This window comes from Meriones unguiculatus, chromosome 10, assembly GCF_030254825.1.
Source record: "Meriones unguiculatus strain TT.TT164.6M chromosome 10, Bangor_MerUng_6.1, whole genome shotgun sequence".
Taxonomy (NCBI): Eukaryota; Metazoa; Chordata; class Mammalia; order Rodentia; family Muridae; genus Meriones; species Meriones unguiculatus.
The window spans coordinates 36,911,577-36,925,248 of NC_083358.1; the positions used below are offsets into that span (position 1 = coordinate 36,911,577).

The following is a 13,672-nucleotide window of genomic DNA, read 5'->3' on the forward strand; positions in this document are numbered from 1 at the left end:
GAGCAAGTCAAGATCAAAAGCTCTCTGTTTATGTCAGTCAGGTAACTGGTCAGAAAGGAAGTCCTGACTAAGGAAGACTGACAGTACAGCTCTGTGAGAGTGCCTTCTACCTCACATGCATGTGCGAGATGCTGGGTTCAATCCACAGCCACCAAAGAAAAACTCACAACACAATAAAGCAGTGGCTGAGTTTTGTTGCTGCTGTTTCTTCATATTCTTTTCGGTTTAGTTTTTACACGGGTGAGAGAAAGAGAGGTGGCCTACACAGTGAATGAGTATAAACATTAGGAAGATGTGTAGCTCCTGGCGTTGACTTGTTGCCTAAATAGCTATGGGCTACTTACATAATAGCTTGCATCTACTGGTCACTACATGTATTCTAGATATTGTTTCATTTTTTTAAATGTTAACCCATTTCGTCCTCAAAATGATACTATGAGACATGTAATATGATTATCCCTCTTCTAAAGATGTCAGGTAAACATCTGCACAGGTTTATACAGCTTGTAACTAAATGCAATTGGCTCCAAAATCAAAGAATTTAAATTAATCTCATTAACATGTTGTATGTCCAAGCTATGTCATAGAATTATTACAAAAATTAAATGAGATGATATGGAGTGCTCTGAAAAGAATATTTTACTGCTCTCTTTTTTTTTTTTTTTTTTTCAAGACAGGGTTTCTGCGTATAACCTTGGCTGTCCTGGACTTGCTTTGTAGACCAGGCTGGTCTTGAACTCACATAGATCCACCTGCCTCGGTCTCCCTGAGTGCAGGAATTACAGGCATGTGCCACTGCACCTGGATACTGCTTAAGTATCAACCTAGGGGCGAGAGCAATGTCTCAACAGTCGAGAGAATATTGCTCTTGAAGAAGACCTGGATTTGGTTTCCAAGCTCCCAGCTGCCTACAACTCCAGTTCCAGATCATTTGATGCCCTCTACCCTCTGAGAGCATTTGTGCACATGTGCTGCAAATAAACCTTTGCAGGCACACACGCATACACATAAGTTTAGAGTCTTGAGAGGTGGTCCAACAGATGCCTGTCATACAAAAATGAGGACCAGAGTTCCCCACTTACAGTCCCTACATGTAGAAAAAGCCAGGCAGAGCAGCGGCCTGCCTGAAATCCCAAGATGTGCAGAGACAGGGGCTCACCAGGCCATTCTTGCTCGATAGACTGACAGGGCAGTCAAATTTTGAATTCCGTGAGAAATTGCTTTAAAGTGGAGAGTCACATAACATGAATCTTGCCTCCACATCACAGTGCACATGTGTGTTCACCACATGAAAACATACATACCGCACACATATACCACACACATATACAAATGAATAAAATCAATTTTTGGGCTCAGACTTAGGAGATGGCTCAGCTGCTCAAGTGCTTGCTGCATGACTCCCCAGCACCCATGTAAAAACTCAGGCACTATGGCACCCACCTGCAGATACAGGAAAGGGCCTCATACTCCCTGACAGCCAGGCTGTTGAAATCAATGATCTCCAGGTGCAATGAGAACCTTGTCTCAAAAAAATTCAGTGAAGAGTGGTTCAGGAGGACACCTGTAGACACATGATCCCTCACACACCCATGCAAACAATATACTACACTACACAACACTATACATACACACAAACCACATTAAGCTATAAAAAAGAAAAAGTTTCAAAGACACTAAAGCAATGATTTTTTTTTCTTCAGATTAATATTCCTGGTTTATCTATGAATCACATCTATGAGTCAAATAAATATCAGTTCTGACTAGCTATCACCAATAAATTATGGCTTACAAGTGTACTTTTTATTTTCTGGTTACATGTCTATGTACGTAGGAGTGCTGTGTCTACAGAGACCAGGAGAGGGCCCTGGAACCTCTGGAGCTATAGTTAGAAGCAGCTGTGAGCCTCCTGATGTGGGTACTGGAAACTGCATTTGCATCTTCTGTGAGAGTAGCAATGGGGCTTAAACACTGAGTCATCTCTCCAGCTTCCATATATACTTTTTAAATTTATATTTAACATTATGGGGGTGGGAAAAAGGTTAAAACGAAGCATGTATTGTCTTCAAAATTATTGGTGTCAATAATTTGGTTCTAATTGAACAATTCTAAAATTCACAGGGAATCTGATTTTTTTAAAGGGAAATATTCACATATCATAAAATGCTACTTAAAATAACACAAACCTATCTTTAATTAAATGACTCAACATAACAATTTTTAAAAGGGGCAGGGAGCTGAGCATGGTGCTGCAGCTCTCTAATATCAGCACTTGAGATGCAGAGGCTGGCTGATTTCAGTGTGTTCTAGGTCAACCAGGGCTACACAGTAAGACCTTCTCTCAAAAAACCAAAAAGCCGCCCTTCCAAACAACAACAAACAAAGCCAACAACACCAACAAAACTAGGACTGTGAATGCAGTTTAAGGGGAGAGTACTTGCCTAACATGCAAAGGATCTGGGCTTGACCTCCATCCCTGCAGTAAATAACCGAGTAAAGTACTCAGCAAGTTCAAAACAATAAAGCATGTTGGCGCCTTATTAGAAGACATAATAAGGAAATATTCTAATTGGCTAATAGAGGTGCCCTGCATTCCATATTAATATATTTTATTCCATGTTGGTGACATGGTTCAGTGGGTAAAGTTGCTTACCACCAAGTATGAATGACCCGAGTTTGATCTCTAGGACCCATATGGTAAGAAGAGAGAACTGATACTCACAAGTTGTCCTCTAACTCCTCTGCATGTTTACACGCCTACCACTTCCCAATTTCTCTGTCAAAAGGGCCTAGGGATAGGGCTGTAGCTTAGTGGTGGAGTGCATGCCTACCATATGCAATGCCTTAAGTGAACGTCCAGCCTGGCAATAAACTGTCACAGAGCCCATACATTCTCAAGTTTTTCCTTGTAGCAACTACTTAATATCTTGACTAAAAAAGAAAGAAAAGCAGAATGCAAACAAAATAAAACAAAACCCCCCAACATTTTCAGTACAATTGTCTCCATATACTTTTTTCTGCTTGCTAGAGATTGACACACGTGAGGTGTAGGGGAGAAAGAGAGGGAAAAAGAATTAAAGCAATTTTATTTTAAATATTCTACTTTTCTTTCTTTCTTTTTCTTTTTTAAACAAAAATACAACTCTTAAAAAAACGAGCCAAAGCCAGGCATGGTGGCACTTGCCTGTAATCCTAGAATTGAGGAGGTAGAAACACTAAATTTGAGGCCAGTCTGCTCTACATAATAGGTTCCAAGCCAGTCTCAAATAGAAAATAAAAGAGAAAAAGAACAACAACAAAAAATCCAGTCTTCTTCCAAACAGCCCATGTCATTATTACCATTTCCAATAATACTAATTCACATTTTCAAAAATCCATGTTTCTCTTTGATTTAATTATTTCTAGTTTTACTTTCTGTGCTTACAATTTTTCTCTTCAGTCAGATTCAGGTCTGATATTATTTGTTTCTAGGTGCTTGGGTCTCCTTCATCCTCAGACTTAAAACAAATAACAGCTATTATAGCTTTTGAAGCTTATCTACCAATTTCAATAATACTGTTTTTAAAGTATTAGCCTCCTAAATACATTTTTTCTGCCTATATCACTGAACAAATTAAAATTAGAAAAATCTTAACAATATTAACTTTTAGTATTGTGAAAGGTGAAATGTAGTCTTCTTAGATTTAAAAAAGACAATTTTTGGAAAACAGGTATCTCATTTAAAAAAATGAACAACTTTTTAAAAATGAATGAGTAAGGGCTGGAGATATGGTTCAGTGTTTAAGAGTACTTATGTCTCTTATAGATGACCCGGATTCAGTTCCCAGAATCTACATGGAGGCTCATAACTGATTATACATGCATACACTCAGGCATACATAGAAAATAAATAAATAAATCTAAAAGAAGAATCTCAGCACAATTTATGCTGGCTATGAAGACTGCTGACATAAGGATGATTTTTTTTTAAATAAGCATAGGAGTAAAAATTTAACTCTGAATTTCACCATAGTTGTCTGCAAATTGTATAATCAATATATATATATACTTACTGATACATTATACCAAGGAGAGACTGCATTTATTTGACTGCATCAGAATGAAAATAAAAAATTCAATTTGCTGGTAACCTCTATAGCAGTAATTTAAGCAAACAGGAGTCTCACAGCAGAGAAATTATCATTTTACTATGTTCTTAGTGTATGTGAACAACAAAAAAACTTACATTAACTTAGATAAATCACTTTATGCAAAATTCTACATAAAGCTTCAAAAAAGACTAAGTAGTCTTGTGACAACAATTGTAAGCTATGATGGTCTAACATTGAGCTTCACTTTATATACAAAGCCTACATACATTTATTTTTTGAAAATATATAAATGGTCAAATTAAAATACATGGAATTGGCACTAGGAATGAAGGTAAGTTAAAGGGTGATTGTCTAGCATGTACAAGACCTTAGTTTCACATTTTAAAACAAACAAACAAACAAAAAACCAAAAACTGAGGTTTTGATCCCTAACACTACAAAAAATATAATAATAAAATTTAATAGATATATAGGATTGGTGTGCATTTCTTTGCTCTTAGGACTGTGTTGAAGCATTAACACCAGCCTCTTTATTACATTAAGTAAATCAGTAAATACCTATTGAAATTGCTGACCAACAGTCTAGAGTTTTTGAATGGTTGAGTTTTCTGAGAAAATACTATATATCATGCTTTTAAATCATTAGATACCCTGGGAGTTACAATGCCACTTAGAGGTAAAGAAACCTTAAAAGAATTTCAATTATGTCTTGAAGAAAGTGACTTTGGAACTGTCACAAAAATACAGATTTTTATTCCCCTCCCTTACGTGTTTTGTTTTATTAATACAAATACACAAACTACTATGTTACCAGAAAAGTAATATTAGGGAGGCTCTCCATTATTACATAATTCATTGGAAATAGAAATAAAACCTATATGGTAGGCAGCAATGTAAAATTATCCTAATGGAGTCCATATATCACACTCAAATCAAAAGCAGAAAAAAAGGTTACACAGGTTGGACTTCAGCAAAAACTGGAAAACATTAAGTTTAATTAATAATCAACTTACCCAATTTTTGTCTTCTCTTTCAACTTTGAGCAAGTTTTTGGTTTTTTGTTGTCTCTGTCTTTTGGTTTTGATTTCATCCTTCGACCTCTCTTTTCTTCTTTCCCTTCAACTGAAGCACTGGGAAAGTTCTCAGGGCTCATTACTCGTGGAATATTACGTTCCCCACGCTCCTTTGCTCTTGCTATGGCCTCTGATATTATGCGATTAGCCTTCTCTTGCTTGCTTTCTGACTCCGCTTTTTTTCTTGGCTTCTTCTCAGACATGACTCTCACCTGGGTATTCTGCAACTTAGTATATGTCCCAGAACCATCACTCTTCTTGGAAGATGGAGGCTAGGGAAACCAAAAAAGAAAAAAAATAATAAATATAATGCACTACCATATATTTAAAATTAAAAAAAAATGACAAAAGCAAATATGTGAGTGCTGCAAACAAAGGTAAGACATTCTAATTATTTGGAAGTTAGTACGGAGTAAACAGCTCAAGGACTGACTTGAAAAATAAAGGTTAAGGAAAGACAGGTTTATTGATATTCCTACAGCATGCTTAGCTTTCTGATTTTGTCCTGTAAATACAGTTGTTTCAAATTGTGTCCTGTAACTATTATTTATATTTAGGATAAATGTCTTTTATTTTCCTTCAAAATTCTGAGCTCAGTATTAAATTCAAAAATAGCTATTGTAACTTAGAATCACATCTCCTTGAGTTTTAGAAAAATACAGCCCCTATTTTAAAACTAAGAATAGAACACAAAACCATTTTAATGCAACAGTACAGCTAGGTAGTTAGTAAACAATCATTCTACTATATAAAATCAAAGTTTTAGTTTTTCCCTGAAAGAGTTAAACATGGTTTTTTGTCCTTTTCATTATAATTTTGCTCAAGCAATCTGGGAAAGGAACAAGTTTTACAGTTTTATATTACAATTATTAATATTTTAGCAATCTCACAGGAAGCAGACAAGAGCATTTTAAAAGAATTTTCTCTCCATACACATTCATTCACAAAGGCTTAGATCACAGTTTTGTTATGTTCTTACCAGTAAACATGCCTCTGACTACAGCAGAGAAAAAAAACAGGAATTTCCAAGCACATTTTCATGCCGATTCCAGTGTGTTCTACTGGGTGTCTTTTCTATACCTGCCTCATCGAGGTTTCAGAAGCAGTGCCACAGCACTGGGAAAGGAAGGAAGGCTTAGACGCGATCTCTAAAATGCCACCTTAAGGCCTACAGACTACAACAAATAACCAAGGCTGAGAAAACAGCACCAAGCTCAAGATGGCGATGCAGTGCGACTCCCGCAGCAGCAGCCAGTAACGAGGAGGGTTATTCAATCCCATTAGCCTTTTAGCCCAAAGAACCCCTCCTCCTCCCACTCATTCAGGCTTTCACTTACCCTTCCTCTTGGCCTCTTCACTGAAGACATTTTTGGCGTCAGACAAAGGCTTGCCCTCTGCTTTTTCACCACCCCAGGCAGTGCTCAAGAAAAAAGCATTGAAAGAAGATTCCTAAATGGCCTATTTAGCAAGCTGCAACCAAGAGATGCACAACCGTCCACAAATACACATTTTGATTTATCAACACATTCCTGCCTTGGCAAGTTTACATCTGCCGTTCATCCTCGTTAGCTATGATGAAGGCTGCAAGCCCTCCTAAAAGCTCTTTCCTCAATAGCTGTAAGCAGATAGCCAGATTCCAACAAAGCACAGAAAGAAATGAATGCACAAAGCATCAAAATGCATCAGCATGAATATTAGAGATGTCGTTAAAAATACTGACTCCTTCTGCGGAAGTAGGCCAGCAGATGGTGCTACCAGTTATTATTCCATTAGACTCTGCAGTTTAACCCCCAGTGGACTGCTCTTCCCTCCAGTAACTCGTTAACTCTCAATCTGCCACTTCCTACAGTCAGGTTTTAAAAATATACATAAAAGTATAGTTTTAAAAAAAACTGATCTGGGAACTAAAACAGTAGAGAAATGGCTTTATGTGGCTCAGTATTTTTTTTTTAATCCAATGCAATTTTCACCAGAGGAAAAATACTTTTCTTCACAAAATTCAAATAAAATATTTAAACTACTGAAAGTAGCTGCCAAAGAGCAAAGGGTTAAAGAGCAGGTCATGCAAATGAACACTTAACAAGTGACTTGTTCAGAAACTAAGTCTCTTTCCAGGGCATCTAAAATCGGCAACAACAAAGCAACTGTTATTTTTTACATTGAGAAATGAAACTATTTTCATTATCTCCATGAACACATTGATTTTTTCCAACAAAAATCTCAATTGTTTTGGCCTTTACTTTTCATGTTCTAATAAAACTTATCACAGATGAAATTTAAGTTTAATATCTTGCTAAAAACAAATAACAAGTTGATTTCAATTTGTTTGACCCTGTTTGAGACAGGGTCAGTTTCTGCTATTCTGGAACTCACACAGATACATCTGCCTTTCTGCCTTGGTGTGCTGGAATTAAAGGTATGTGCCACCACACCTAACTCTTAAATTTGATGATGATAAAATGTTCCTTTATATTAAATAGATAGAGAGATAGACAGACAGACTGACAGACTACCTGGGTGTGGTGGCACATGCCTTTAATCCCAGCTCTCTGGAGGCAGAAGCAGGAAGATCTCTGAGTTGGAGGCCAGCCTAGTCAATAGAGTGAGTCCCAGAACAGCCAAGGCTACACAGAAAAACCCTGTCTCAAAAACAAAACAAAAAACAAAAAGAAAAACAAACAAAAAACCCTCTTGGCAATTTTAAAAAAGGGACTATTTTAGTAAGCAGTATCTTTAAATAGTTAAAACTTCAATGCTTCAAATTTTAAATTTATCTTTTTGTTGTTGTTTTTGTTTTGTTTGCTCCACAGGGTTTCTCCATGGAGCCCTGGCTGTCTTGGAACTCCCTCTGTAGCCTAGGTTAGCCTTGAACTCAGAGATCTGCCTGCCTCTTGTCTCCCAAGTGCTGGGATCAAAGGTGTGTACCACCAGTGCCCAGGCTTCATCTTTTTGTTAATGCTCCTTTTACAGCTTTTCTTCACAAGTCATCTGATATCTGTATGAAAATGCATTGTTTTATCATTGTTTCCTTTGGGAAAAGTAAAGGTTACAGGAGAAATGCAACACTCTCTGAACAGTTCTAGAAGGACCAATCTGGGCAGCATGTGAGAAAAGTGCCAAAGCAGAGAAGCCGCAGTCTCACTCAGTAATTAGTTAGTGCCAGGTACTGTTCTAAGTATTTATAGTATTAACTAACTTAACCCTGAAGGAGAAACAGGTAGTAATATTAGCAGAGAGACAGAGGGTGGCAAACAGAAGAGGTCAGGCACTCTTGTGGCTGTTGTTAAAAAGGACAGAAGGGACATAGGACAATTACAAAAATATTGATATAAAAGCCAAAACCTACTGCTTATTTGGCATCAAGTACTATTCTCACAATTGCTAATAATTTGTATACATTGTCCTAGTTAACATTCAAGACAGATCTGTTTTAGTTCTGCATTGTTTCAGTTCCAAGACAGCCAGAGCTCCACAGAGAAACCCTGTCTTGAAAAAAACAAAACAAAAACAACAACAAAAAGATAAATTTAAATTTTGAAGCAGTGAAGTTTTAATTATTTAAAGATATTGCTTACTGAAGTAGTCTTTTTTTTTAATTGCACTGCTGTTAATTGTTAATTTACAGGTAAGGACACTTGCACAAAAGAAGTAACCTGCTTAAGATCCCACTGAGGGGAGCTAAAGAGATGGTTCAGCATTTGAGAGCACTACCATTCACTGGCTACTCTTCCAAAGGACCCTGGTTCAGTTCCTAGCAGTTCACAACAACCTGTAATTCCATTTCAAAAGTTCTGATGCCCTCTTCTGGCCTCTGGGGACTAGGAATGTGCATGGTACACACATACACATTTAGGCCATACATATGAAATAAAATAAAATAAAATAAATTTAAAGACCCCATTGCTACTGAATAGGGTAACATGGGTTAGAAGACACAACAGCCTCTTTAAAGAGACCATGCTCAATGATATGGCATATAATTCAAGCAGAGTAACTTATGGGAATCAACTTAAATACAAATAAAAATGAGCAGCTTTTTCAAAATATCAGATTGGTAATAATAAAGCTAGGATGAATGTTTTTACTCCTTCTAATGCCATTTCAAAGATGTGGCGATAATAAGATATTGATGCAGTACGGCTGCAGGAAGAGTCAACAGCTGCTCTCTAGACCAAGTTCTAGTATAAGAAAAGGTAAAACAGATAGGAAACCTAGTTGAGAAAGTCATGTTTATGTAATTCTTTCACTCTGAGTTTCAAATGGTGACTGCTAATCTAGAAATTGAAGTTGGATCCCTAAAGAGCAGTCAGGGTTGAAGATAAGATGTGGATCCTGGAGATGTACTCAAATCCTACCCGCATGAGCAAGGCCATATTGAACTCTGAACACACACGCACACACGCACACACTCGCGCACACACGCACACACTCGCGCACACGCTCGCGCACACTCGCGCGCACACACACACACAAGTGGATTGCCTGCTCTTCTCTTTTCTCTCCTTAGCACTCTAGTCACAGATCAAGGACAATTCCCAAACCAGCTAACTGTTCTTACAAAGGTGCTCAGCAGTTTCTACTACCTTACTCAACACACTGTAAGTGCTTAACAATGAATCTTAACAGTAGAATAGTGAGTTATTGGTCAAACAGTTCTTCTGCTGCTGGAATTCAGAATTTTAAACTATATCCCCATGAGGTGAAAATGAATTTCCAATTTATATAAAAATATAAACACAATGTTATCATTTCTATTTCCTCAGTCTAAGCATTAATCAAAATCTGTCAAAAATCTGCTTAATTATAGTTTGTTTTCCTCTTCTCCACAGCCTTCATTATATTAATTTTCCATTTGCTACATTGGGATAACGACTACATTGTAATTTTTCTATAGGTTGTGATACTTGCTTAGCATGCTTGATGCACTTGGATCATTCCCCAGTGTAAAAAAAAAATGAATGAATGAACAAATGAATGAATTTCTCCAGTCACAAAAGGTAAATATATGAAGCAAATATCCCATAATAACTTAATACCATAATTTATATGGGATTTTAGTTGTTGATAGTAAGCTTATGTCCCAGATGTCCCAGTTTTCATTTTTAGTTAAGGCTGGCCTTAACTAGGGGTCCTAGACATCTGCAGAACTGGAATTATGGATGTATGCCAAATTACCACATGCAGCTAAGATGTAATTTTAAAGAAGGGAAAAAATACACTTATGTCAAGTATTTTCTTGAGTTTTTGTCTTATTTTATTTTTATAGAATTTTTACCTAAAGTAGAGAGATAATTTCATTTCAATCTCTTCATGTCTGTTAAATGTCATATATATATATATATATATATATATATATATATATATATTCCCCCCCCCCGCCCCCAAGACAGGGTTTCTCTGTGTAGCCTTGGCATCCTGGACTCCCTTTGTAGACCAGGCTGGCTTCCAACTGACAGCAATCTGCCTGCCTCTGCCTCCCTGATTGCTGGGATTACAGGATTACAAATTACCACCACACCTGGCAAAATGTCATATTTTTAACTTAAAATGCTATGTTTTTGTCTTGTGTATCCAGGTTTCCCTAGTAGGTAACAGTGACATTGCTTTTATTTTTGTTAAAGTTAGAACCTTGGGTTTACAGTGGTATGACAATACTTTTAAAAGTAGTATCAATATTTTAATCACCCATGTGGCAGTCAAGCAAATAGATAACCTTAAAATTTGTGTTTATAAAAAAATAACAGTTTTTCCCAACTTATAGAAAAAAATCGAAGAGAAAAGAACATGACAGATACAACAGTAAAATCCAGAGGCAATCAATAAATTTCAGAATTTGGAAAACTATTTGAGATAAGTGACTGGTTTCATTCACAAAGCAATTATAAGAAAGAAGAAAAGAAGGTGACCACAGACCTAAAGGTGTAAGACTAATATGTGAAGGAAAAAACTTAAGTGAAAATAAGAGAAACTTTTAAAAAGTTATCTACCAAATGTAATGTATGGATATTGTGCATTGATCTGAACAAGTCAAACTTGAGTATACATTTTAAACAACTGAGAAAATGACTATAAGATTATATCAATGAAAAGGTGGCTGTTAAAGTTGGGTTGATACTTGACTTTTGTATACACTTGAACTGACAGCATAATTAAAACTTAAGTTATATTCTAAACTAACAAGTAGTTTACCGTAATAAGAAAACTAGACACATGTAGAAGAACATCAAATCAAGTGATGTGTTATGACAAATATACCCTTACCCTATGAAGAAGGAATCAAAGGATCAATAAATGATTACACAATAATAGGAACCAAGGATGCTGTCACATACCTATAATCTCAGCACTTGGAGGCACAGGCAGGAAAGCCAGAGGTTTGTAGCTATCCTAGTCTACGTAATAAGCCCCAGTCCTCCCAACTGCTGCATAACAAGCCTATCTTTAAAAATAAAAGTCTGAGCACTCAGAAAGCTAAGGCAAAAGAATTATAAAGATGAAAAAGAGGAAGAAGACAGGCAGGCAGGCAGGAACAAAAGAAGGAAGAGATAGGTTGAGAAGGAACAGTATATATAGGGTTGCTATAATATTAGAATATTGGTAATTTTTAGTTTACAATAAAGCCATGCATATTATACAAACAACATATAGTTCACCCTATATAACTTACCAGATATATCTTATATACAGTTTATGTCACTTTTTTAATGTGTTCAATGAAGAGTATCAAATCACAAAGCCTTATCAAGTTCATTACTTGCTGAAAAGAATAAACATTCTGAATTCATTAACCCATCTTTAACACAGAAGTTATTCTCAATATAATAATAATGAGTTATGGAGCCGAGTGCTTGTTGTGCCAGGGTGGTGGTGGCATACGCCTTTAATCCTAGCACCTGGGAGGCAGAGAGGCAAGAGGATCTCGAAGTTTGAGGCCAGCCTGGTCTACAGATCAAGTTCTAGGATAGACACAGGTTTATACAGAGAGACCCTGTCTCAAAAAATAAAAAAGCAAAAAACAAACAAACAAAAAAACAAATAAACAAACAAAAAAAGTGCTTGTTGCTTTTGTAGAGGTTCTGAGTTTGGAGGTAGAGAAGGAAGATCAGGGCTCAAGGACAACCTGGTTATTAAATTGTCTCAATACAATCAGTTTGGATTTGTCCTTGATTTCTAGGAGTAATTTATGTTTTATTAAATAGGAGTGCCTCTCTTCAGATGAGAGAGTATATACCTTGAACTTTTAGGTAGAGTTGGCCACCAGAAAGGTGAACTATGTGATTCAGACTGAAGGATTTGGGTTACCTAGAATCTATCAGTCTTAGGACTGAGTTCAAGTAAGTAAATAATCAACTAAATAGTTATGAACTGGAGCTCTGAGGAAAATGCTTATGAGGAGTCTTTGTGAGCTTCCCTGAGGAGCAGTACTCCATGTATGTTATCTTGTTTCATAACTGAGACCTGAAGCCATTGAAGAGGAAAACAGAAACTGTGCCTCAGTTCCCCTGTTGTCCCAGTTGAGAATGGATTGACCTATTATAAAAGTACATACTATATATTTTCATTTATACAACATTCCTTTCTTATTCCTTGTTTTTTTTTTTTTGTTTGTTTGTTTGTTTTGTTTTGAGACTGGTTTTCTTTGTATAGCCTTGGCTGTCCTGGAACTAGCTCTATAGATCAGGCTGGTCTGGAACTCACAAAGATTCGCCTTCCTCTGCCCCCTGAGTTCTGGGATGTGCTGCCACTTCCCAGCTTGTGTAACATTCTTGAAGTCGCAAAACTATAATAGATTAATTAACAGATTAGTGGTTGCTAAGAGTTAGGAATGGGAGAGCGAGCTGGGTGTGGTTATATAAGAGTGTTTGTTCTTTGGGATCTTGGTGATAGAAGGACACTAACTACAAACAGTTGATAAATTAATGAATTTATTCATTTATTTACACATGTTAAAAATTTTATAGAAATGAATGAGACAGACTGGAAATACAGCTTCAGTGGTAGAGAATTTGCCTAAAAATGCATCAGGCCTTAACGTGTCCCCAGCACTGAATCTCACCCAATCAATCATAGACAGCATTTCAAACTGAGGAAATCTTTAAAATTAATGGAGTGTTTCAATTCACTGGATCTGCATTAGTAGATGATGCTACCATTAGCCAGGCATGAGAATACATGCCTATAATATCATTCTGGAGGTAAAGACAAGATGTCCAGGAGTTCAAAGCCATCCTGGGCCATATGAGGCCATGCCTTTAAAAAAACAAAACAAGGGGCTGGAGACATGGCTCAGAGGTTAAGAGCACTGGCTATTCTTCCAAAGGTCACGAGTTTAATTCCCAGTAACCACATGGTGGCTCATAACCATCTATAATGAGATCTGGTGCCCTGGCCTACAGGCACAAATGCAGACAGAATGCTGTATAAATAATAAATAAATAAACCTTTAAAACAAAACAAAACCTACCATTGTCAAACTGAGTAAAATGAATGCTGGATTTCTCTGCATTT

At 36.7% G+C, this 13,672-nt stretch overlaps 1 protein-coding gene across 12 annotated transcripts in view; it reads right to left on the reverse strand.

The window, feature by feature from the left end:
- Nucleotides 1–13,672, reverse strand: part of Chd9 (chromodomain helicase DNA binding protein 9) — a 209,112-nt gene that overhangs the window by 86,638 nt on the left and 108,802 nt on the right. For 8 of the 12 annotated variants that reach the window (XM_060392237.1, XM_060392236.1, XM_060392234.1 and 5 more), the window contains one exon: nucleotides 5,105–5,436. In XM_060392237.1, the coding sequence (XP_060248220.1) occupies nucleotides 5,105–5,436 (332 nt within the window). Of the gene's footprint in view, nucleotides 1–5,104; nucleotides 5,437–6,143; nucleotides 6,396–6,501; nucleotides 6,899–13,672 lie in introns of those variants that run through there. The other 4 variants (XM_060392242.1, XM_060392241.1, XM_060392243.1 and 1 more) reach the window with 3 other exon arrangements.